We start from the raw sequence: 27,937 nt of genomic DNA on the forward strand, positions 1-27,937 counted from the left end.
GGGGGTGGGGGGGGTGCTGTTGTTGCTGTGATGCACCCAGACTGCTGGACAAAGAGTCTCTCTGTCGGGTGGTGCAGATGAGAGATGGTGGGTGAAAGAGGCTGGGTATGTGTTGGGTTACACATTCAAAAAATAACAATCTTTCTTTTTTTATAGTCAGTTAAAATGAGAACAAATATAGAGTTAATATAATCCAGCAGCACCTATTCTTTAAAAGTTGTTTCTCTTTTAAAAATGTGGCTGCTTTATACCCCAAGCTAATACCAAATAACAATATGCTTTAATTTAATCAGTTAAAATCAATGTGGTTAATTGTTTAACTTGTTTGACATTTGTAGTCAGACTCTTTGCCTGAGACATTAAATAATGGATTTGATTAGATCTTATTGATCATGAATTATTTAACCTTTAATGCGAAACTGCATATGACCTATCCTTTGACTGTGTGGGAGAGAAACTTTGGGATTTTAGCCTTTGTAACCCCAAAAAGCGTAATAGGGCCCTTTAAAGCACACACATTATACCAACACATTCTGTCATAATATATGTTGCACACTATCATTTTTGACTCACTGTTACTGGAATACCTTGTATCATTCACATTGTCTAGGTATGATTAACAGCATGCAACCTGGCCAGGCAGCCATGATGGAAATGTCAAATGCCCTTGTTTGGCTCTCACGATGTGCTATGTGTGTGCATGTGACTGCTGAATTTGGTCAGAGGAGCCAAAATCACAACGAGTGTTTTCAGTGTTGTCACGTCGTCTGCATCACCACTGAAAAAACAACACTCCCTTTTTGTCTGCTTGTGTGTCTCTCTTTGTGTGTTCCTCTTCTCTTCTCACACACAAACAGTCACACACACGCCTTGTAGGATTCAGCTGGTTTTGGCTGCAGGTCTTGCTTCAACGTGCAATAAATCTCTCAGGCTGTAATATTCAGGAAACCTTTGAAACAACCAGAAAATTACCTGCTGTAAAAATTGACTAGCACCCTTGCGCAGCGACTCGCCTCTCACCACTCTTGCAGGACTATTTTTATTCAGTGTGTGTAGCTAAAACCTCTAATTAGAGCCCTTTATGTCCCTATATATTATTAAAAGTCATAAACGTAGACAGACACAAGCAGCTGGGGGCTTGGAATGTGTGAGGGGGAGGTACTATTCAGATGAAGGTTTAAGTATTAGATTAAAGTAATATAATACTTGGTTTATAAACCATCAAACAACATTGGGAACAAAAATATCTCACCCCACTGACATGAGATTTTATTTGCTTTTCAAAAAGAAGATTTAATACTGAGTGTGCCTGCAGTGTCTCTGGAAACAATTTGAGGTGATCTGGACCTTTTGACACGACTGCCACTAAATTGATTCTGAAGTGTTTATAAATTCCCCAAAAGCTTTTCTGTGTGGCCTTTGTTCTTGACTTATTGCCACATTTCATTGTTTGTCCCAGTTCCAAAATCCCTAGAGCCCCTAGAGATTCGTAGCGAAACGTGGCATGTTTCCTTGATGATTGATTAATTATATCAACAGCGCTATGTGTTTTTGTTCAAGTATAGGAAGCATGAACAACAGAGGAGCTGTTGTCGATGAATATTCTTGCGGTAATTAACTCTCCTTGCCAGGCAGATATCTAAAGTTAGAGGAATCATCCAAAAAAGCAGCCTTCAGCTCCTCGCATGTTGAGAAAGTCTGCCAGGATGGTGATCAAACAGCTCAACAGCAGCAAGCTGGGCAGGCGGGGAGGTGGGGAATTAAAGCTCTGATCTGGTTTTTAATCACAGCTTTCCACGTCTCTGCTTCTCTACATCCGACACCAGACAACTTTGCAACCCTTCAAATCTGTCATCCGGGTATAAAGTGGAAATTCCCCAAATATTTCCCCTATATAATGACCATGGCAGAGCGGGGAGGCATGCCAAGACATATAGTACTGTCCTCTTGAACTAGGACAGGATGGTTTTTGCATATACTTTGTTCATTGTTTTACTAGGAAGCATATGAGAAAGCCTTATACTGTAGATGGCAAACAATGCTTTTACTTTCCAATACTTAATTGTCAATACTGTATTTCAAAAGACATTTAGGTGTTATATTTTGAAGGAAGAAACATTTAAAGTACTAAACAAGACATACATGACAAAGCACACAATTTAAAAAGAAAAAACATTAGATAAAGCACAAATTATAATTGGAATTTGACCCTCCATACTATTTAGGATTTGTAAACTAAGATTATCAGTATGGAGGATGATTTCAAAGTGTATAGTTGATTTTCTCTTAAATTGTCCAAATATGGCAAAAATATGTCCAACATTTATAAAAATAAAAGTTTTTTTATTATTCATGACATAAACTGATTTACATTTGACAATAGAATAGATGTTTGTTGCATGGCGGGACAAATTTGCATCGCCCACCACCAGTGTGCCATCCAACAGTCACAACAGCATATTTAAAAACAAACACTGTGGAAGCAAGGCATCATGGGGCTTTATAGGCGCTAATCAATTTGAGTCATTCATTCTTGTCCCTATGCACATTTTAAAGTGATTGTTATGCACAGTCTGCATACTGTTGCAGCACACACAGTCACTGTGGGCACAGAAACACCGAATTCCCTGGCTGAAAAACTCCCCAACAGCCTCTGCCCACCTCTCCTCTCTTTGTTCACTTCTCCTCTCTCCTTCACTACCTCTTTATGCCCTTTCCTTTGGTGCTGCTCCTCAGAGCGCCGTGCTCCCATAGACCTGTGTGTGTGTGTGTGTGTGTGTGTGTGTGTGTGTGTGTGTGTGTGTGTGTGTGTGTGTGTGTGTGTGTGTGTGTGTGCCGCAGAGGTTCGATCCCAATTCCCCACATAGCTGTTGCCTGGGCCTCATTCACAGAGCCTGTTGACTGGCAATGTGAATGTCCAGGCCTCATGTTTCGCTCTGTACCCGAAGCCTTTCCCCCATCAATCATGGAAGAAGAACAACATGTCAAAGCTAATACTAACTGAGGAGATCTTTAAGATTACTTTAGGTTTATTTTTGAATAAATCTTCCTGCCACTGGCATCTGTGATAATGTTACAAAGACAACAAACTCCTTCGCAACTTAAAGGCACACCTGAATTGTTTTGCATAAATATAAAAGTATGATTTAAATGGTTCACCGTCACAAGTGAAAGATGCTTGACACAATTTCATTGACTAAAAACAGCTTCTCTTTCAAGCAAACTGTATTAGTGGATTTTTTTTTACCATTCCACTCTGAAGCAATATGATTTATGCGACCATATTAAACAATGTTGGTGTATATTTAAAGGGACCCTATTTAGCTTTTTTGTGTTTTCCCCTTCCGTGTAATGTGTTATATTGGCTTTTCTGCCTGAAATGCTTCGATTGGATTCTTTGTGACATCACTATGTTACACTTGCGCTTTTATTGGCTAGCACTCCAACACATTGTACGTCATAGGCTTAGGGGCGAATACAACAGAGCCGACCAGCTAACCAATCAGTGCAGACTGGGCTTGAACATTTAAGCATCTAAACATGACACAGAAGCACAATTTACTAAAAATAAATGTGGGTGTTTATTTAAGCAGCAACAGAATAAAAGTGAAACACAGGACAGTCCCCATATGATAATAAGAATACAAATAAACATGTAAGTAACAGTATGATTAAAGAATAACAATAAGATAACTTAAAACACTGATCAGCTTAATTTAAATACATACAGAAATGAGTGAAGATAATTATATATACGGTATACATGTGCGAGTGAACGTATATGTACAAACTGTGCAAGTTGAGTTGATTTAAAGAGACAGTTAGACTAATAAACTTTTAGAAACTACAGAAACATACTGTATCTGTCCATTGCTTTCTGTTTTAAATGAAATGTAATGACCAGATTTAGGAGGTGATGGCACTGGGTAATATACTTTCAGGTGGAAAAAAAGAGCCCCTGCTTTAAGCATCTGTTAGTCCATTGATGTGTCTGTCTAATTTAAACATTGGGATAGGACCTGGATTAATTCCACCTTATGATTTGGCCTTGTTTAAATGGGAGTTGCAGCTGCAGATGTTTCCGTCTGCCAGATGTTACAGTTGAGTTGTAATTGCCTGTATGGCTTCAGAACGAAACAGTGTCTGTATTTGTACTGCTTTACAATGTATAAACCAGTCATGTAGTATTACTTTTTAAAAACAAATACAGAACACTGTTTCCATATTGAGTGAGACCAATCTTCAAAATCAGATTTCATAGTGAATTGAAATTGAAATAAAAATAAACTTAACTTAACGATGATAGAGATGCAGTAAGAAAGCGTTTTTCCTCAGAATCAATACATTCTTACGGTTTTACAGTGAAGAAAAACAAAAGCACTGTCCGACCTGAGGGGTTTTTCACTTCAGATATGCAGTGTGTCCCCTGTGTGAATTGTTCATGTTACTGTACTTCCAACACCTCTTTCTCAACACATTCTGTATTTTCTCCTTCAACGGTACGGCAGGTGGGAACTGGATTACCTCGAGCAAAACCACAGCTGCTTTGGCCCAACATAAAAAAAGAAGCTCTCTTCTGAGGCGCTAGATCACCTGCTAGAGCGTTCGCCCCGTGTACTTAAGCTCAGTTTTTAGTACAAATCTGACCCGGGGGCCCATTGCTGAATGTCCTCCCCCCTATCTCCCCTTTACTGTCTCTCTACTTTCTGAAAAAAAGGCAAAAAGCCCTATAAAATAATACAAAAGAACAATCATTTGACATGATGCAGGTGCAAACGCTGAAAAACAGGTTGTTTTTAGCTTTGAAGGTTTGGGCAGATAAGGGGAGTTCTTAGAAGTTAGTTTGTTTATCACAGTCATAACGGATGGCAACGCACAAACAGATTTACCTCTCATACAGCCTTTGACACACACATACACACGGTGCGGATACACAAATGGTTTGTGAGGTCATCATCGTCTCTATCATGAATGTAACTCTCCTCCCATGTTTCCTCAGTTGCTTAAAAGGGCTCTTAACAGAATGCAGGGCACTTCCAAGATTTCTCAGGCAACTGGAGCATGGTGAATAATTCAAAGCAAATTTACAACTTATTGCCATATTAGCATATCTGCAGAGAGTTGCCCTCACATGCAAGGCATCACTGCTGTGTTGTGGTACATATATATGTTGGATTCCAATGATATATGTTGGGACCCGTGGTCTGTGTTTACTGTGTTGTTTTGAAATATGCTCACATGAGTGCTTGTCTTGTACTGTAAAGTCATACTAGGTTGAGGTAAAGTGCCTAAAATATAGAAGAAATATCATAAAAATGTAAGATTAAGATTAAGATTACCTTTATTAATCTGAAATGTAGTTTTTCACTCTGATATTATTTGACAAATGACACACATAGGCCTGAAATACACACACCCATACACACACACACACACACACACACACACACACACACACACACACACACACACACACACACACACACACACACACACACACACACACACACACACACACACACACACACACACACACACACACACACACGCACAAAATGGCAGATGCAAGTGTCAGCGAGAGCAGCAGCGCATTTGCAACTTGGAAATATAACCACTATTTTCAATTTGTGGGGATAAAGGACGCAAAAAATATTACGGTAAAATGTAAACTGTGTGCAGGACAGAAAGCATTGTCCACTTCGAATAACAGCAATGCCAATCTCCTGAAGCACCTAACTAATGTACATGGGGCTATAAAACTAGTCGCCAAAGACCCCACCGTCTCAACCACCGGCAGTGACCCAGATGGAGCAACACCATCTAAACAGCCAAAAAACGATTTTTTTAAATCGCCACATGTCACCCAGAGTCAACTAAATAGATTGCCAGGTATGTTGTTGAGGACATGCTGCCCATCGCAACGGTCGAGTCTGTTGCCTTCAGAGAACTAGTCAGCAAAAAACAACACAAAAACTTGTATTTGTATTGTTATTATTTTTAAAGTAAAGTAACTTGTTACTATTTACTTTTATAATTTAGTAACTAATAAAGTAACTAGTTACTTTTTTGAGAGCAGTAACTATAACTATTACTAGTTACTTTTTAAAAGTAACTTGCCCAACACTGCCTTCCTATCATCTCTAGAGAATCAAAACATGGTTCTTGGCTGCCACTTAGGTACTTCCGGTTCCTTTCAATCCATTAGGAACATCCCTAAAGCAAAGTTGAACATTCGACCGCAACCCAGGACTTATATAGAAGCAGAATCAATAAGGGCATAGAGTGCAGGTGTACAGGTCAGGTGGTTGCAGGGCTGATGGGAAACATGTGAAACTAATAGGGCCAAGACAGACAATCAAGCAGGAGAAAAACACACAAAGACAGGATGTTAAAACAGACATGTGTCCATTATCATAGAGCTCTTATTTATTAGCATAGCTAGCAATGTCTTTATATTTAAGAGCATTATCAAATTAACAATGTAGACCTTTCTCATTGGAGTTTGTGCTCCATTGTTTTGGTCTTTTCCAAATAAGCCAGAAGTAAATATACCTTTTCTTCTTTTTTTTAAATAAAGTATTGAGAACAAATATGCCTGAGAGACTCCAAATTAATACCCATCTATTTTAAAACTTTCCCAACCTTTTTCCCTCTTTCCATATCCCGTACTGGGCTCCTGCTGATGATAGATTTCTGATTATTTCAGGAAATTGACTTCTCTTTTTAACAACATTCAAAGTTTAGCAACACTTTTCTGTCCACTTTAAGGCTTTTTGAAAATCTTTAACATATTCTAATGACAATGTATTGTGTATGTATTACATAGCCATAGTAACCTTTAATTTAGTCTACCTAAACCTTCCACCATCCATTTTCATGTGCGGTGAGTAACAGTCACCGCACCAGTGCAGCACAAATACCCCTTTTACAACGTGATGAGTCTTTGCTCCTCAGTGGATATTTATGAGGGTCTAAATGGCCAGAGCTGCGTATTAAAGCACCTTATTTGAACTAGATAATGTGATTACGATAAGATCAATTAACGCCCGGCGATAACGGCAACTGCGAGCCCCATTGTCGTTTTGATGACATTTGCGTTTGGTCTGGTAATGTATGTCCTATGGTGATAATTAAGACGGCGGCTTCAGAGGCAGGCTGGCTGAATAGGAGGGAAGGCATTACACCCGGACCTTTTGGCGATTAGCATCTCTGCTCCGTCTCGCCCGCCACCAGCTTCAAGTGGGGCTTTTGAAGAACCCCAAATTGATTCTGTTTCCCACCGCCGTGCTTGATAATAATTTCTTGATGTGCGTAATGTTTACAGAGCGTTAAAGAGGGAAAGCCTCAAGCAGCAGACTGCCTTGAAGAGGGCGTTATGTGAATACTTTAAGGTATACATGCAACTGAAGGGATTTTACTAGTGTCTAGTGTCAGGATTCGGTCTCATGGCAAAACATACGCACGGCAGAGGGTTTACATAATGCTGTTTGAAGGGTTCCAGCGATAAAGAAAGGTTTAGGTAACTTATTTTCTGTATCAATATAAAAAAAATTATATTTAAAGGATACAATTTGAAAAAAAAGTAAAGCTTTGAAGCAATATGGACTTGAAATAATGTATAATCTGGGAATATTGCCATTCAATATCAAAGAAATGTGTACTCCTACATCATTAGGTAACATTTTCTACCGTGATAATAAAAATGACGAATAATAGCATTTTTATCAGTATTCTTTTTGTCTTTGCTTATCATAATGCTGCAATATTTGTATATTGGAGGAGAATTTCGTGTTGCTTTATTAACATGGAAAAATAATAATTAGTGAATGCCTCATGGTGACTTTAGAGTCTGCATTTTCCGTCAGGATTTCAATTTGTGAGTCGCTCAAATAAAAAGTAGACTTATTCAATGAAGAAAACAAGTTGTTTTACAGTCACAGTGGTTACATGCGCTGTCTATACTGGCAATAATAATTATGAAGACAATATGAAATAATGACAATACTCCAAAATGCTTTAGGCATTCCAGTATTGAGGACTCAAGTATAGTACATGAGTTCCTATATAAGCATATGAGTCATATATCAACCTGTGTCTGAGATGTCATGCTATAACTAATTTTACTTCCAAGTCTAAGAGATGGTTAGGATATTTTCTAGTCCACATCAATACAGAACTCATATTTATATTTTTGAAAGTTGATACTCTTTGGGTTTCTACAATCACCGGCATCACTGCTAAAGGAAAGAAATACACTTGATCTGCTTGACTGCTAGCTTTGAATGATCATGCTAGCCTAGGAGCGTGCTATATTTGCATTGTGCTAGCTTTGTCTTAACTTTAAAGTGTTGTTTTGTGCATAAAGAGGGTTGTACGTTATGTTGTACACCATGACAGTAAAGTTGTAATTTTTCCGCCAATATTGACAGAATGAATAATTTCACAGACAAATGATTGGACGAGGATGATTGCATCAGGCTAAACATGCTATCATTTGTACCCCTCAGGTACATTCAACTCTCTGAAATGCCAATGGATAATGGCAACAATGCATTGTCATACAGGCAAAACAAGATCATTGTTTTGATGCTTTTGGTATTGTTTTTTAGATAAAAGTTGGCAATTTTGTTGGTGCGTGCATCCAAGGCATCAATGTCTGTATTCTCAGTGTATATTTGGAACCATCATGAAATGTTTCCACGATGCCTCTTTTCAGAAACACCAATCACTGTTCATGATGTTGTCACGCAGCTTCAGTGTCTTCTGCAGTCTTAATGAATATCTCTGAGCATCTTTAGACCGATCTCAGCTGTCCCTGGGGGGGTCTTTACGGGCCAGGTTGAAGGAGAATAGTCGTCATATAGAAGAAAAGATAATGATGAGACTAACGGGGGAGAAAAAAAAAAGTTTGATTGACAATCGCAGACTGCAATTAGCGTTCTTTCAAAGCATCTGTGTATTGCTGGTGTTTGTGATGTGTACGGTATGTGTGTTTATTTTTAGTTGTGTTTGGTGTGAGCAGTGATCTGGATCCGTGATCCGGTGGTTCTGATCCGACACACAGGGACGAGTAGCGCTGGGTGTGAGGCGCCACTACCAGATGGCATCCTGTATGCACAACCCTGTCTCTCATGCACACACACACGCATGGACGCCCCAATGGTCTGATGGAATGGTCTTGATTCTGTCAACCTGCCATACATCAAACGCGTGCTGTGAAACCAGTGTACAAATTAATTACTCTTTGTGTATTTGAGTGCTTTGAAATCCTTGTTGAATTGTTGGTGTAAATACATAAAGTTCTGCTCCATGTACAAAATAACTACTACATGCAAACATATTACAGACATGACAATCAATTCACATTAGTCATTGTGTTTTAGCCATGATTTTAGGGTAATTTGTCTGAAATACTGAAATAATAAGCAACAAATCACAGTTTTGAGAAAACAAGATGTCAAGCTGAGCACATACAAGATGTAGCAATACAACATTATACTCATATTATCTTGTCTTATATGTTATTATTGCAAATAACATTATTTTTGCAATAAATACATACTATTTAAAATGTAGATTCTTAAAAAAATTGTGACCTTAAGCATGTGGCTATATTTTCTTTTGCTACTCTGCAAAGGCGAAGTCCAGTTTTTTTAATAGGCGGCAGCAATGCACAACAACAAGGCAGTTGCTGTCAGATATTTTAGGTCCTACTAAAAGCCATTACCATAGTTTAAGGACTGATGCTATTTACCAATTTACGTGGTGTTGCTGTAAAGAGTCCTAAAACCCGGAAAATATTTTTTTACCCCTTGTGCTTCCCACGTTTCGAAGTCTTTGGTGTTTTTTGGTAAGAAGTAGTGTACACAAGCTTTTGAGATTGCCACATTTTGTTGTATGACATAAAACAAGTCAGTAAATGCTCCACTTGTGAATGTCCAAAGCTTCTGTGTCATTAACACAAGTCAGCCCTTAGCCTAGCGGTGAAGATTTGCCATGTAACCATGTAGTTAGTTTATAGCCTTACATTCGCTTTTTATTTCTGCTGATTGTAACATGTTTGCCACAAAGCTTATTTCTGAAATATACCAAAAATCCAATGGGGAAATCCCATTGCTTATCGAGGGAGCCCTAACTTTGTTGTTGGCATTCAAATATACGTCATCACTGCAGCACTCGTTTTTGCCCAAATCGTTAACGGTCTGAACATTCCTTGAGTCTTCTTCTGTGTTTCTCTTCTTAATGTTTGACTCTTGAGCTCCCCCCTGTTGGTTGCACCTGACTTTTTCCATCATCTGACTTTAGCCTCAAAATCGATGGAAAGATTTTGGTTCATTTCTTTAAATATGTACACTTAACTTATTCATACCTCCATGGTCTAAGCTGGTATAATCAGAGGGCATGTCGGAAGAGCATTAAAAGGAAAATCATGGAAATCCGCTTGTTCCCCTGTGCTTCCCTTTAACTCCGAATCACAGTCAAGCACAGATCATACATATGTACAGAGCTCCTTACTCCCCGACGCATGCAGCAGGTCCGTTGCTGCAAATGAACGCGCCCCTTGATATAATTCTCATCAAGGTTCAATCAATTCCCTCTTCCTTTGCCTGCAGCGGTGTATCAAAAGGGTTCTTCATCAATTTATTTCCCTCTATTCTGCTCACCCCCCCCCTCCCCCCTGCTGTTCCTCATCTTCAGATTGAGACAGGGGACTTCACGGGTAGGAGGGTGGGTGGAGGATCAGTGGTGGTTGTGCGTCAAAGTTGAAAATGTCGGAAGGTTTCTACAAGATTATTTTGGGGTGAGGCTTGGACAACATGGCAGAGGTGGGAGGGGTAGTAATGCAGATGCAGCATGGTGATTGGTGTGTGATGACATGTATACGCACCAGAGGAAGAGTGAATCACAGCCTTTGGGGACAGCTCTTTGGTTTACAGTTCGGCTGGTCGGTGAAGGGGGCTTCTGACTGGAGAGTTCTCAGTTTCAGGTGGATCAAAGATGAGCTTGGCCTGGGTTAGACCATGGGATCACTGCTCCTCCACACACAAACAGCCTGGTCCAGAACTGTGGGAGGTGATGGTTAAATGTTTTGGCAGTCAGGTCAGAAGACGGTCGCCTGCTGACCCTCTGGTGAAGGCTAGAATTATCTGAAGCTCTCCCATGCAGTGATAAATGACCGCTATAGTTACAAACTTTCACCGGACTGTCAGCTTCGGTTGCACACTATTCCACACTAGCTACACACTAAAGCGTGAGGTGTGGTTTGCTGCTCCACCTATTGGCAACTGAAAAAGGTGTTTAAGTGGTACTGAGTAACTTAAAAATAAATGTATATTTAGAACAACACATGATAAAAATAAGCCTCATCGATTGATTTGTTTTAAAATGTCAGGAAAAAGGTCTTACTTTAACATTTTATTTCAATCAGTGAGATTTTATTTTATATTTGTTGATAGTCACATAATAGGAATTCTGGATGTATAAAGAGGTGTGTGGGGGAGGGTTGGGGTACTGTTTTATTTAAATGGTTATTTAGGTAGTCAACTAAGACACCTAAAGCACCAGAGACATACATGTTGGTTAAAATGTGGAATATGATCATTGTCTTGAGTTTTATAACAGGTGTAAAGTAAATCTGAGAATAACAGGAGGGTTAAACTCAGCAATACACATACCAACATTTAGACTGATGGTGGACTCTACAACGTAATGAATATAAGAGATTTACAGACACACTTAGTATACACACTGTTTATGCTGTATTTAGTCATCTGTGGGCACTGGGACCGAGGCAACCTGCTGCGTGGCGCCCCGATCTGTTGGGACCCAGATGGGAATATGAGTCTGACGGTGTTTGTCAGCGAGCCCAGATAGGCCTCCTAACCTCCCGCACCTCTTCTTCCCTTCCTTCCTATTCTCCCATTTCCCCATCCCTCCTACTCGCCCAACCCAAAAAGCAATACTAAACACAGTAATACCTCTGTTGGTCCCCACTGCGTGTGGTGCTGCCGAGGTTAGCCACTCAGAAGCCTCAAACGGTGTCTCGGAGATGAGGTATAGATGGAGTTTGATTGAAAGAAGAGAGAGAAAGAGAATCGGATGGGGAGTCCCAGGGTGAATGTGTTGTGCCATCCACAGACTCCTGATGTGACTTCATTTAGATTTATATCAGCCGCTAAATTAGAATAATCACTTCTAAAGCACTCCGGGCTTCCTCTCTTTTTAGGGGGAGGGTTTATTTTTCTCGGTTTCAGCTGTTTTAAAAGCTCTCTCACTTTTTCCTTTTTCTCCCTATGTCGTTTGCTCTTTCTTTAAGACACTTAACTTTCTGTTTTCCCTCATTGCTATTTTTAAGCATGGCCTTCTCTCTACTTTCTAAATGAACATCTCTTTTTGATCCATGTTTATTTTTCATTTTATTTGGTCCATTGAGCAAAAAGTCAGTCAATAATGTCCTGAAACCATTTCTCAATGTATCAGTTTGTCAAGCAAAAGAGTATTTGTTAAACATTTAACACTTAATTCAACAAGCAACAATCATTGGCAAGAACATACAAGTTGTGTTCCACTTGAAAGGTACATCTGACCTGCATATTAACGCACCATTAGCCATTATTTGCACACCACTGCTCCCCCACCGAGTCCTCCAACAGATGCCATGGCTGTGAGTTTTGCAGCAGAGTTGGACTCACTGGGCTGCGGCTGAAATGTGTGTGTTTCCCTCTGTGAGGTGACAGCAGGGCAGCCCCATTTAACAACTAGGTCATTCCCAAAAGGAACCCACTGGATGTTTGTTTTATGACTGCTGAGGTTTGGTTCTTGTGCATGTGCGCACAAGCAAACAACAAGGACAAGAAGTCATAAACGGACACTGACACACACAGATGTTACACGCACTTTGTGGGAGCTAGGCGCACAGGCAATCTTACAGTAAATACACATGGAAAGTAAACAGTGTAAAAAGTACAGCAGTGAGCACACACACACAAACTGTTGTGATATGCATGTATTCACAGTCAAACTCCAGATTTTTGACACACACACACACACACACACACACACACACACACACACACACACACACACACACACACACACACACAAACAGGACCTATAGACATGCACTAATGAAGAGGTATCAGATGTGATGATGGTACATACAGTATACACAGGCTAATACATTTACCCTTCTGCCCATTATACGGTTGACACACTTTTAGTGCCAAATTGATCAAATGAATAGTTTATTGGTCGATTGACAGAGTTAAACATAACATGACGCATAACAGAACATGTGTTTTCTATTTATATAGATTGAATAACTTTTCTCGTTTTGTATTTTCTTCAAAATAAAAAGCAATTTCTTGGATTCTGAAAATGTTTGCTCTAATTCCTGATTCTCTGGTCAAAATCATTAAGTGAATGATACAAAAAAATGTCAAGGCCTAACACCTTACACTTCATCAAAACCCCAATTGTCCAACTTGTGTCATATATTAATCTTTTTCATATGATTTTTCATTCTATACACTTCCTCATCCTCATACCTTTCTTTCTCTCTTTCAGGCTGTCCGTCGGGCTTCTTCAAGCCGACTCAGAAAGACGAACCCTGCCTGCAGTGCCCCATCAACAGCCGAACCACCAGCGAAGGCGCCATGAACTGCGTTTGCCGCAACGGTTACTACCGCACCGACTCAGACCCTCTCCAGATGCCCTGCACAAGTACGTATAGTGTTGAGGTTGTTATGTGTGAACTTGCACTCCACACAAACACACAAAGCCCACAGGCATGAATGCGTAACCCACAAAGCCTTTGATTTTAAATATGAACCCTTTGACACATACACATCTCACACCCGCAAGCAGATGAGCCCCAGGATCAAAGGACAGTGGTCGTCTGTGTAACTGCAAACAGAGAAACCCTGTCAGAGCTGTCCCTCACGCGAACAGGACGCTGACATGCCCATAGTGTTGCTGTCCACAGATCTGACCCGACACACAAGGCTCGGCTGCCCCCTCCTCAACATCACACAGGCCGTACTCCAAGCCAGACCTGGGGTTACTGGGCCGGGCGCGGAGCTTTGTGAAGGGGGCAGGCACGGAGAATGAGCCTGGGCGAGACGCTCTCTTGTCATGCCAATGAAGCTGTTTGAATTTGAATTTGAATTTGAAGCTGACACAGAGGTTGAGAAAGAGAAGGAGAGACGGAAGGATAGACCAAAGAAAAAAGTGAAGGAGGGAGGGCTAAAAATGTGAGGGAAAGGAACGAAGAAGGAGAGGCAATTTGAGAGGGGTTGTGTGTATGTGAGAAAGATTCTGTGCATAGAGCGTGGTCTAACTAAAACAAAACAAGGGTGAGTGAGAAAAAAAAAATCTCCTTTCAACGTTGTGGTAGTGTTTTTTCCTCACTCTCCCTCTCTGCCTGTTGAAAGGAAGAGAGGAGGGAAACGATTTGATGGTCTCCAACAAAGGAGATTTGCATAAGCCTGGCTCTGGGAGTCGAGCAGCTGTTGTGAATGAGAAAGCAGCGGCGTCACGTCACCCGTATTAAGCGCAGCAGGGTCCGGCCTGATTAAAGCAAGGGAATGGCCCCATCAGAGCGGCCCCGCCAGCTAATGGGGGGGGATATTAGTCCTCCTCCCCAAGAAGGAGAAGCCAAGGAGGAGTTATGTTTCCATGTTTCAAGAGACACCAAGAAGGGCACTTCCAACAGGCTTCCTTCCAAAGCCGGAGATCTGTTAATTGCTGCCAATTAAAATGGGTTAAATAAGAAGTGATCGATTCAGAATGTAGGATGCTGTGGGCGGAGTAGAACTCTTTATCTCATTAGTCCTGCAGGGTACGACTTCCATAATTAGGTGCACATGGTTGTAAAAGATAAACACTTCTCATTGTTTGTTTGTTTGCCCTGTCACTCAACATGCAGCCCCATGTGGAAAGTTTCCCCCCGGTAATGCCTAGCTGCTAAGAATGTCTCAATAGGAGAAACAGTAGGTTCCTCTCCGCGGCAGTAACTCTATACGATGCTCCAGGAGAAAGTTGTCAGGAATAGATGTTAAGAAAACACTTGACAAAGTGGACACCAGCATGGAAAATGAGAGAGTGTAAATGTGCATCCCGGGGGAAGAGGCGCTGCCAGATTGGAACGCAGTCAGCTCAGACGTCTATAAGAAGCTATAGTGTGTTACAGAGCTTGTGGATTTTTCCGCTCCTCCTGTGTTATTTAAGCATTCGGTAATTATGCCTTCAACGCCATCAAGTAAACAACACAATATCTCTCGTATCATTAGAAGAATTCAAAATACTTTCTAGATGAGACATTTTCCCCCAGCAGCAAAACTTACCAAGGAAAACACAATGATACTAGAAAGCTAAACAATAAACACTTTTCGGTAGTTTTTGGATATCTTAAAGTCGATATTTTGGGAAAAAAATCGATATTTTTGGAAATAAATTAAGTTATTTTACTCAAGTACTGCACTTAAATTTTATGTTGGGGTACTTGTACTTTTCTTTAGTTTTATACCTCCACTCCACAAAATGTGTGTCCCTTGTTACCAGATGCTATACACACAATAATGCATCAATAATATTAATAAAGTAATTAAATGTACATGGTTCTGAAATGGGCTTAACAACTTAACATAACTAAGTATGTTTATATGCCAATACATTTATATTTTTACTTAAGTAAGATTTTGAATGCAGTTTTTTTGCAGCACAGTATTTTTACAACTGACTATTTCTACTTCAACCTAGATCAAAGGTCATGTACTTATTCCACTACTGATAAATATTTGTAGTGTTCCCTGTAGTGACACTTCAGTTGACCAAGAGATCACTTACCAAGCTATCTATGTATTGTTTTTTATGCTTAAGTGCTTACTACAAACTCTCTTGTGTTTTCCAGCCGTCCCCTCAGCTCCACAGACCGTCATCTCCAGCGTGAATGAAACCTCCGTGATGCTGGAGTGGATACCTCCCCGGGACTCGGGGGGCCGCGAGGACGTCGTCTTCAACATCATCTGCAAGAGCTGTGGTGGAGGCCGTGGAGGCTGCACCCGCTGCGGGGACAACGTCCAGTTCCAGCCCCGTCAGCTGGGACTGACAGAGCCTCGGGTCTACATCAGTGAGCTGCTGGCCCACACGCAGTACACATTCGAGGTGCAGGCTGTCAACGGCGTGTCAGACCAGAGCCCGTACTCCCCTCAGTACTCCTCAGTCAACATCACCACTAACCAGGCTGGTAAGTGGGCCCATCTGTCTTTTTCTACACTTTAAAGTCCCCATGTGCTCTTCTCAACATTAGTTTTCACATCGTCTATTTCTGTATTGCTCCTTTGTCGCTCATGCCCTCTACAATACCTCTTCATCACACTCGTTCCTCTACAAGCACATAATGCACAGTGCATGGACCTCCAGCGAGTCGGTTTCTTTCCTCTCCCGTATGGTGATGCATGCAGATGAAGGGCTCTAAAATGGGAACGAGAGTGCCTTTGATGATGTGACATACAGAATGTGATGGCCTGCTGGTCTTAACAGCGTGACCTCATCTCCATGTTTTTCAGACTGCAGAGCTGAGAGCAGGCTAGGTGCTGTCTCTCCACTTCATCTACCTTTCAGTGATTACAGCTCTTTCTTTCATCCACCTACTTGAATTCTAGCGTTGAGTTAGAAAAGTAAAAAATCATAGCATAGTAAATGTGGTATATAGGTATACACACTATGTAGGAGGCACTTTGTAAAGAAAAAAAAAACGTCTTAAAAGAATCCTGAGGCCTAATGAAAAACAGGTTTCTTTTGGACGGTTTAATCTTTTCTTTTGGACGGTTTAATCTGCAGGATCTTCCAGGAATATACCTCAAAATCCCCTTTTAATATCTCTCCTGCAACTATTGCATGCTTTCCACGATGTGGTTGCGGTTGAAGTCGGCTAATCTCTAATTATTTCACAGAGGCAGCAGCATTGATTTGCTATTTAATTGTCTCTATGAAACGCATCATTTGGCGTGCCAAGCTCTTCTCCCCCAAGCACGGGGGGGCGGGGGGGATACAGGCTGGGCTCTATCTTTGCACTGGCTTTGCATCCCATTAGCAACCTACGTAAGTGCCTGTCATCTCTCATCATCCATTCCCATGCACTAAAGGGAGTCTTCCACGACTACCTAAAGCACTGCGTTACTGTGCTTTTATTACGGCGGACATATTGGGTTTTGTTTAACTACACTCTTGCTCCCTCATTACCTTCCTCTGGAATTCCCAGATGTCCATAGGCCTACATGGAAGCAGTCAAACATAAAGTGTATGTACAAGCTGAATAATCACATTTAACATGAGATGAAACCCATTGTTGCAATCTTCAATGTTTGCGGAAATGTATTTGTGTAAAAGCTCCATAAAATTCCAACGCTGCAGCTCCACTCAAATGGAGGCCTTCATTCAAACGGCGACCTCTTTTTATTGTCTGTTTTGATTTGTCACTGGTATGGTGGGTTAATGAGGGCCTGTGAGTGCAGTTAAGCGTTGTAATGAGGCCCCTGCCCCGCTCTTTCTCACTGGGCCACAATAAGTCTGCCACCCCAACCCTTGGCTTCTCTGCTTCCCCTGCAGTGGGGTCCTGGCGGAAATTGGGGGGCTCCACGCCCTCTCCACTGAAGTGCCCGTCACTTTGGATTAGGTAGCGAGAGCTCCCGTCAGGGGGAGCTGTGAAAAGAACTCAACTCTTGCTTGCCCCCACTCCACCCTACCACATTCCCCCCATCACCCTCCAAAACCAGGCTCACCCCTGGGACGCGGGATTGCAGTTTCGCCCGTGCTCCGCTATAGGGCCGGGGTCACAGGAACCAGGAGCCCATAATTGCATCTGGTTTGTGAGGCTTGGAGGTTACATAAACATCATGTCACCTCTAATTACCTCAAGCAATTCTGTGCCCTCCGTTTAATCTCAAATAAAAGTGTTAGATGTTGGAAAACCAAAAGAAAGTGTATGAAACATACACTTAATCAGTCTTTAGCTTATTGTGCACAAGGCTGAAGTTTTCTAACAAATAAATAAATCAATTGAAAGTAAGTGGCGTGAAAGTGTGTCCCACGTTGAGTGTGGATAGCTGTCCTCAGCTATGACGTGTCAGTTTGAATTGTGGGGGCAGGGGGGGAGAGTTTTGCAAAACTTCTCACTCACCATACCCAATCAGGCACCCACCACACTCAATTACCCACAGGGCTTCTCCTCCCACTCTGTAGGTGGTTGGCGACAGTTCCTCTGTGATAAAGGACGTGATTGCCCTGGAAAGTGCGGCGCTTGATTACACACTGTAATGCCACACAAAGGGAGATGCCTGCTCTGAATGGCGCTTGAGACCGTTTTATAAGCATATGACTAATTCCCCAAAACTTGCATTGAGTTGAATGTGCAGAAGCCTTGAAATGCCCTCCAAGCCTTTTTTCTTATAATAATGAGTCATAAGTAAGCTATCCACTGTTGCTTTGAGCTGTCTATAAAATGTTACTGTATGCATGACATTTAATGAATGGAGGCAGGGAGAAGAGAATAGGAAAAACAGTTCTGTCAGTGTGTGGTTCTGATGGGTGAGACAAGTCTCAAACAGTAGGTGTATGGAAACGCCACCGGGGGGACATGTAATTGTATTATTGCCATGATGCATTCAAACTTCATTTTTAGAAACTGCTCCATATAATGCCTTTTTGGGGCTTCCCTTTCCTGTAGTGTGTTATATAGGTTTTTGTGAATATAAATGGTCTGCAAAGGCTCAAACCCCAAAGTTCACCCCAGAAGGATTTTCTTACACACCCCCCTGTCTAAAAACTCTTCGATTGTAGTAATTGTTTTACTTCCGCGACAAAGTGACGTCACAATGTAACACTTGAGCTTCTATTGGCTAGTTTAAAAATGAAAAGTCTCCCTAAACATGCTGATGCATTTTTTTCCCATGCTGTTAAAAAATATACATCAAAAGAGAAAGAAGAATGTGGATAAGCAAACTACTCACATCATAGTGAGACTATCATGTATTAGGTAACAGTAACAGTAAGGGGACATGGTTAAGTGTTTATTAGAATAGCCCTCTCCGTGCTTGAAGAAGACACTGAAGTACCTTCATCACCTGAGAGCACACACACTTACCCTCTGAAACCACTTTACCCTTTCAGACCAATTCCTACTCTGTCCATTTCCTCTCCAACATGCTCTTCAACCCCTTACCTTCAATGATCTTCGTTCATTACTATTGTATAAAGTGAAAACGGTTGCTGAGACTTTATTCCCACCCTGCAGTTTGGTCAACATGTTTTCCACAGCTAAATGGCAGTTTGACAGTTTGTGCTTAACAACTTCAAAGTATTACATCCAACAATGGTGTCTTCTTTGTGCGACTTCAAGGACACAAATACACTTATTCACACAGTTGTTGGACAGTGTTCCAGTTCAGGATTGCATTCCACCACTAATTCCTGCTCTGAATTATTGATTGTTTGGTCCCTATTAAGGAAGACGTATGTGGAAATTGTAGTGATTTGTGTAGGAAGGCGGGATATTTAATTTATTTTACTTATTTTATGGATTTTAAAAAGACTAGTGTGCACTTACTGTATACTTAGGAGACTGTTTCTTATTTTTATTATGAATTATGAAGACACAAACACATAATAGCTTAGTTATAATGTGACTGCCAGTTATTTGCTTTCTCTGGAGCTGCTGTATCATCAGTTCCAGTGCACAGAAGAGAGATTATCCACTACCTGAATGCAAACCATCAGCACACTGTGAGACAGATAATTTAGATCTCCATATACCCTGTGCGTTGGCCATATTGCACTCTATAGTGGTTGGGTTTATTAGATTCCAGAGGACATATTTGTTTAGGCATTTCATTAACTCAAGGTGAGCGGCGGCGTCTGCGGCTAACGCTACGGAGAAGCAGAGCGGCTGAATTGGTTTCTTATCAGGTGAATGGCTGATTGTATGGTGAACCACATTACTCAGAGGGGGGGCACGGTAATGGGATGCAGCCTTTTCATATGGTCGAGGGAAGATTAATGACTTAATTATTGTCCAAATTGCCCAGGTCCAATGTAACCAGGCTACCAGGGGCTTTGCTGCTCCACTGGGCCGTGGTGTGAAAAGCCATGGTGCAGAGCCAGGTGGGACTGCCAGAACGTGTCGCTGCACCAGCCAGCCAACAGGGCTACTACACTGTTGACTTTAGGTCAGAAAAAGCACAGATTTCATGTGATGCAATGGCACATTCATGGCAAAGAATGTGATGAGTGTGACTTGCTATGGCACTGAATTATTGATGGAGTTGGTTCACGCAAAAAAAAAAAACATACATGTTACATCCTGGCATTTAAAGATGTATTGCTACATTTAATTATTAGCTATACTGAGAAGAAACACTGTTAAAAGTAACACTTAGCAAATAGTTAACTAAATAACTGGCAAACTAAATTAATAGAGAAATAAGTTCTTCCTCGTTACAAAACATAATTGACATTTAAAGATGATAATCGCATAATATAATTATTAGCTATGGTGAGAAAATAGACTTTTGAAAGTTAGCAACAATAACAAATAATGATTTAACTGATACATTATTTACATAAATAAATATATATATACTGTATGAGAATTACATACACTATTAGCAGAATTCAGATTACCATGCGAGTGAAGTAAAGCTGTGGGCTGAAAGATGAAGAGGTTCACAGACTGAGAGTCAGACAGGGACCACCAGTTTACATGACGTTCTGTGTGACAGTGACAGAAGGTGTTAGGGAGGGCACATATGGAGGGTGCCGCTGCAGGTCAGCCAAGCAGACAGACAGGAGGACAGACAGGAGGCCTCAGCGGGCACATGGAGCCAGGACTGACAGAGCAGGGAGTCACACATACACCACACTAATGCTGTTCATACAGAGCAACCTGTTTACAGCCACACTGGGGAGAAGTACTCCTTTACAAAGCCGAGTACAAGTATAAAGTAGCATCAAATGAAACTACTCAAGTAAAGTACAATTATGTCAGAAAATTACTTACGTACAATACTTGATTAAATGTACTTAGGTACTTTCCACCACTCACTACAGCCATGCTTGGTGAGTAATGGATTACATGTAAGGTGATTATGTAATCAAAATGTTTCTTCACTTGCATGTGTTTATTTGTATTTTATTTGCATCGTTTACTAAACTGCAGCGCGCTTCTCCTAATGGAAATGTTTTGTTAAGCTGTAAAGTCTTTGAACATCTCGGCCACCATAGAAACTAGTCATTGTAACAGAATAGATGTTTAAAGTAACCCTCTTAACCCTGACCTTAGAGAGTGAGATAAGCTTAGCGACAGAGTGTGTGGTAAACAGCCTGCAGGGTTCACAGTGCACGGTTCATCAGATTGCTTTTGATAGCCTTTGCATGCAATAGGAATGTAATTCTGACTCCCTTAAAGAGAACTAGCACAAGGAATGTCACATTTAGTTTACTAATTGATCTTGTTCATACATCATTCAGCAGCGATGTGGCATTTTCTGGTTACATTATACTTTACATATTATATGTGCTTTTCCTTCAGGATGCAAGCTGCACGTTTAAGCCGGTGCAGTGAAGAAGGGAATAAAATATGCACATCGCCTGCATACAGATCTAGGTTAAAAGGCCACGATCTCTTGGCTGTAAAAGGGAACGCAATGTGAATATACAATTAATTATTGTTGAGTGCATTAGCTGTCAACTGCAGTACCTGAATAATTGACCATGTTTTAATGCAGTCATTTATTTATATACAAGAGCCTGATGATGGGGATAATTAAAAAAGAAGATAATAAATAAAGATGATGAAGCAAAAAGGGGTCACGGCCGAATCAGCACTTTGTTTTTTAATTTATTGGTTTTTTTATTAACTTTATGGAGTCAACTTCACCAATTAAGAAAGTGGATCCGTGATAAACACAATGATACTCCCCTCTGGTTTACCCTTGCTCCTCTCTTTCTCGTTGCTAAACACACTCTGAAGTTTCTGCGGTGACACATCGATACATTTTTTCTTTTAAGGCGGTTAAAACATAACAAGGGTGTCATTATCTGGAAATTCTGGTTTGAACAAAAGAAGCTGTTTCCTCCTGCTCCCATACTCAGATGCCACTAATGCCTCTCATTTTTTAATGTAGCTTCGAATCACTCACGTAGATCACGCCGATCATGCAATCTGCATCCAGCATCATCCCCTCGAAGGTTTTAATGTGTAAATTGGGGTCAGGAACTTTATAAGCGGAGATGATCTTTTATAATCCTTGCTATTGTGTGCCCATGAGTACAGCGACCTCACAGTGTGCGTAGATAAGCACGACTTCTACGTTAAGCCACAAGTCATCTCAGTGTATTAAAGAACCCGAGCAGATGTGCTACATGCAAATTCCACGGATTGTTTATGTTGGGATATGTAAAAAGGATGAACTGTTTGGTAACAACAGGATGAAGTAGGTGAAGGCCTTCTAGTTATTGTGTTTGTTCAGAATGAGCATCAATTCAGGCCTGACCATTTCAGTTACTTCCCTTGGCTGATGTCATTTTAACATGAACTGAATTATGTCTTTCCACTTTTTCTCGCCGCTAGCTCTTTTGCTCTTCCAACAAAGCTAATAACTCAATAAAACAAAATATCTTTGTGTGCAACTGTACAAAAAAGAAAACAATAGCCCACACTGGTCTTTGCGAAATTACAAACTATTGACATGGATTTTGTGGTTTGTGGAGCTTTCCTCCTCGCCGATGCCTGTTTTGGAATTGTTAAAATGCAGAAAAGCAGCTTTCGGATTAAAGTCTTGTTTTCCCTGGAGCTGTTTGAGTCAAAATCCTCATCCCACATCCCTGTGGTGGACACCTCGGTTCAGCCCAATCTGCCCCGAGGGACTGAAGGACCACAGCAGTCTAGAAGTTGGATCATTGCAACGTATCGTATGCTTTTGTGTTATTAAAAGAACCATCATCTGGCACCATGTTAGACAATCACAACTACTTTTTTACATAAAATAGACCCTATTAGGGATTAAACTATAAAGTCTCCTGGGGTTATTTCATGATGGTGTTTTTCTCCCCCCAACCCACTCCCACTGCCTTAAACACCTCACTCCGTAACATAGTGACATCACTATGTAACACCACCACTTCCATTAGCTAGCGCTCCAATACATTGATTGTGATGATAGGATAAGGGGCCTGACTTCTCTAAGCGATTGACCAATCACAACAGAGCCGGCCGGCTAACCAGAGGGTGAAAAGAGGTACTGCAGCACAGGCAGTATGAGAAAAATAGAGAACTTTTTGAACATCAAAGCATGAAAACCTGTCACAGTAGAGGCACAATATAACACCATACAATTAGCATAATAGGGCCCTTTTAAGAATGTTTGGATGTACATCCATTTAATCACATAATAAAACATTTGATTTGTATGGAAAACTCTATCATTAAGAATTGTGGTAAATAAAAACCTAATATTTAATTATTCAAAGATAATTAAAGCTCAAAGTGCCTCCAGTACTGAGGATTGTATGGAACATCATCATATCCCCTAAGGAGCCATACTTTTTGGGGATTGTTTGAAGCTTTACTGAGTTGCTGCAAAATAATTTTCTCCGATTTCCTCTTCGGCGGAGTCGCATACATAAACGTATCTGGGTTATATCTCCTCCGTCTGCAGATTTGCCGGCTCGGCTTAGATTTAAACCCTAACCTCTGCAAGCATCAGAAAACTCTTCAAGCCCCTGAAGTGCCTATTTTTGAATTAGCTTATGGTGTGTATATGAGTGTATTATAGTCCCCAATCTTTCCCAGTGCAGATGGTTTAATGCTTGATAAACTGAAATCTCACTTTTGTAGCTTTACTGCACTGGAAAATCTTTATAGATGTAAAACCCACAATCCTTTGCAGCTGGGGAAACAGGGCAGGCTGCCAGCATGCTAAAAGTACATGCAAATGTGGGCCTCTCCCTTTAAGATGGCTCGATGTGCCGCTCATAAATGGACGGCAGTCAGAGAGAGTAAAGCAGTGGCAGCCTGTTTGGGAGGACCAGCTGGTTCGGGCCCTTTGGGAGAGTCTGCGCTCTGGGGAAACCAACTTTTTACAACGTAAAGGAAAAGGGATTTACGAGCCCTGACCTGTTCTCGCTACCTCCCCCCCATCTTCCCCAAATCATAGCGTTGCTCTCTGTACCAGAACGTCTAATCATATCAGAAGAACCACATGGTTGTAAACACATTTGGATGTAAGAAAGATATATGAAAGACTTGTTCTTTCTCAGAAGCAAATGAGTCATGTGGCAGCAAAAGTGTTTCCTTTTTTTCTTATGCTGCATCTGACACTCAAAAGTGTCACATCATGAGGTGGTGTTGTCGTGTTGTCAAAAAAAATAACTGAGCTGCAGGAAATAAAAGCTACTATTTTTATTGTGGTAATTTTCCCATACATCAGAATTAGAATCAGAAACAGTTTTATTGCCTAGTAGGTTAACATATACGAGGAAGATAGATTGTAAGAAAAGGGCCAACAAATAAAACTATTATAAGAAAAATATTTACATGTAATATAGATATACCCCCCCAAAAAAACATATGCAGTATATTATCACAACATATTGGTAAAAAGGAAATAGTACTAAATACATGCTCTTTCAGCAGATTTAAGAGTGACTGTGCCTGTCTTTAGTTCCTAGAGAACCTAAAGACCTCTCCATTCCTGGAAGTCTGTCCAATAAGGGTGTTTCGGACATGGGCACCCATGACTGACCTCGCTCTGCTGCCATCCATCCGCATTGGTCTCCCTTCAGCAGCCTTGCTTAATGAATGTGCCCATCATGTTCCTGACAGTACTTATTAATGAGGCTAAACAGTACAACTGCAGCCAAACAAGGACATGGTCAAAAAGAGTGGAGAGTGGAAAAGCCCACCAAAGGAGTGTAGCATAATAAAAGATAAGAGACGTAAATTAATGAGACGGATGAAAGCCTCACTTCTGCTTGCGTTTTAGCAGAAGCATGCCCCATTAAATGGGCTTGGATTCAAATGAGTGGAAATACCCCTGTAAACTCCATCTTTAATTGATTAGGGAAGTAGCTAGGTGTTCAAACACAGCAGTAAAACATCTATTGGAGATGTTTGAGCCAAACAGAGCCTTTTGTGTTCTGTGTTGTTGGGCCAAGGCCAGAGCGTCATGCTAGAAAAGACTCCAAAGCAGTCTTTCATATCAGACCCCGGGCTAGATAATGATGTGGGGTCTGAAACCTAATTCTTTGACAACAGCTGGGGCCTCCCATCCTCTTAGAATTAAGCAATGTGATGTACAACCTTGTAAGTTTCAAATGGACATACAGGCCCCTCTACTGGCCCCAGCGTATTAACCTCTTTATTGTCTCTTTGAGCTGTTAGCATATTTGGATAGACTGGAGATTTATTTATTATTTCAACACAATCTTTTCATAATCAAACAGAAGGTTGAGAGGGATAATCAAACACCCTGTATGTCACACAGATAATCATCCAGTGATGCACGTGGAGCTTTGGCTTTGACATGATAAATGATGTCTGCGACCCCTCTGCCCGCTCTCCCACTCCTCTGTGGTCTATGGCAAACTGTTCGAGACATATTCATCAAGGCCATTTACTTTTCCAATTCAGCCATCTAATTTAATTATATCAACTTACAATCCCTGTCGTTGTCATTATGACCGCTTCATTAGCTTTAAGGACATGAATAGAGCATTCATTGAGGGTAAAAACCTACAAATAAAGTATCCAATGACAGTGCGGCTCACCCACTTTGAAGAATTTATCTGACTTGACATAGCTATTGAAAAGTTGGTTTCCAGTACATAAATAACTTTCTTAAATCTTTGTTTTTTGTTACATTTCTAATTGTATGTAATGGCTTGCAATCCACATGATTTGAACATAATGATTGTAACAACAAAGCAAATGGCTTGAAACAACTGAAACATACATTTAGAGGCATAAATCAGTGAGTCATGTTGACACAATGGAAACCAACTGTTTACTCGACCCTGTGAATTATAGATTAAGTCGGGGGGAAAAGATTGTAGGTACACTTAGAAATGTGGAGTACAATGGAGACTTGTAGATTTGGAGTACATAAATTAGATGTAAGAAAATGGTTTTCATATGTGGATCGTTGCTGTAGGCCGTACTGCAGTGAAACGCAGACTTGGCGTACCGCTACATTCCTCCGTCAATTGGTGGAATGTCAGCGTAGCTTACAATTCATGTTCTGAATTACCTTGAAATACACAACACAGCTGGATTGCCATTTTCCCTGCATCTGAGTGTTTTCACTCTTCATATATTTTTTAGGGTATTTACTTTGCATTAAAAATCATTTTATTTCACCCCAGTTTGTTTTCTGTTACACCAAACTCTTATCGGTTTCTCAGACATGGCGACTGCCACCCCGCTGTCTGGAAGTTGTTCTTACGCAGAAGAAAACCGCAGTGTTCTCCTCCAACAGCTTTTTATGTTGGCATGTGTCCATCCTCTGTACATGAATACATGAGCTGCCTTTGTTTCTCTGCCTCTGTATCAGGTTACTGGGCATGGCTGCGCCGTGTGTTTAATGGAAATGCTATGCAGGAAAAGGCCATGTGGCAGTCTTAAATATATGTACATCCGTAATGGGATACTCGTGAGTTCCTCTTAGAGTAACTGTTTGCCTTATTAGGCTGTCGTCTTGTGACTGCAAACAAACTGAAGAGTACAGAGGGATGGAAGACATTCTTGAGACTTGTGTCCTGACTGGATACTGTATACATTATTATACCTCCGGCTCCAGGAAAGCAGGATGATATATGTGAGCTGCAGAGTCACAGGCCATCGTGGTGTAAAGTGCTTTGCTGAGATGAAATAAAGAACATCTATTTATCATCTGCTGGCAGCGGCACATTAGGACATGCTCGGTTCCTTGACCATCAGAGTTTATATGAGACATCACAATTTGATGCCTCGGATGGATGACTCTGTGTGGGTCAGAGGGCATGTGAGTAAGAGCTGATTAGCTGATGAAGATTTGGTTTAGTTTAATGTGCCTAAATAATGTTTAATAAAACACGAGATGAATATCCAAACAGTTGCTTGAATTCAATAAAAATGGCAAACTTTATTAAAAAAGATAACATATACTGTACTTAAAATGTATTTGAATACCAAGCATCATACAGTGGTCAAATGATTTTTCAGGTATTTTTTAGAGATTCTCAAACATACTTTTTATCATTGGCTCTACTCACTGTGGTCCTTTAAACACATGCTGTTTGCCAGGATACTCAGTTTCAAGTGTTTCTTTACATTAAAAACAACACAATAAATATTATCTAGAAACCACACACACAGCTGCAGAATCTCTCATTATGGAGGCGTGGAGGTTGTAATTTCCCAGTCAGCGGAGTTTCCTCAGAGAACGTGTGCCGGTGGAAAGACGTCTCTCTTTATGGCCGGGACTCAGGGGAGCCACTGTGCTGCAGGCTGAGGGCTGGATGTGTGTGTGCAGCACAGGCCTGTAGGGGATGAGCGTGGGGCTTGGTGTCCATAAATCTCGCCCGGCACCCCCTCCCTCTCTGACTCCCCAGCCAACCCTTCCCTTTCACACACACACAGAGGCTCAGACTCAGAGGCCTGCAGGCCTTGCCAGGCTCCCCCAGACAAAGCTTTTTATCTTCAGCCTCTCTTAGCTTTACACTGACCCACGGCACCCTGAACTAATCTTAATGGTTGTTGGAGGATGTGAGGTGATCACGCTCCCTTGACCTTATGGTTGTACTTGAAAGAATGTATAACGCTTTAAGTCACTGGGTTATTCAAGACTGGGCCACCCATGATGTAACACGTCATTGAGTCGTGTGTTTACTGAAAGAAAGTATA

The 27,937-nt window shown here is 41.0% G+C and overlaps 1 protein-coding gene across 1 annotated transcript in view; it reads left to right on the plus strand.

Moving 5' to 3' along the window:
* Positions 1-27,937, plus strand: part of ephb2b (eph receptor B2b) — a 93,914-nt gene that overhangs the window by 36,866 nt on the left and 29,111 nt on the right. Inside the window, 2 exon segments of the mRNA XM_010781838.1 lie at positions 13,567-13,722; positions 15,911-16,246. Coding sequence (XP_010780140.1) covers positions 13,567-13,722; positions 15,911-16,246 — 492 coding nt within the window.

This window comes from Notothenia coriiceps, unplaced genomic scaffold (genome assembly GCF_000735185.1).
Source record: "Notothenia coriiceps isolate Sejong01 unplaced genomic scaffold, NC01 NC01_scaffold00023589, whole genome shotgun sequence".
Taxonomy (NCBI): Eukaryota; Metazoa; Chordata; class Actinopteri; order Perciformes; family Nototheniidae; genus Notothenia; species Notothenia coriiceps.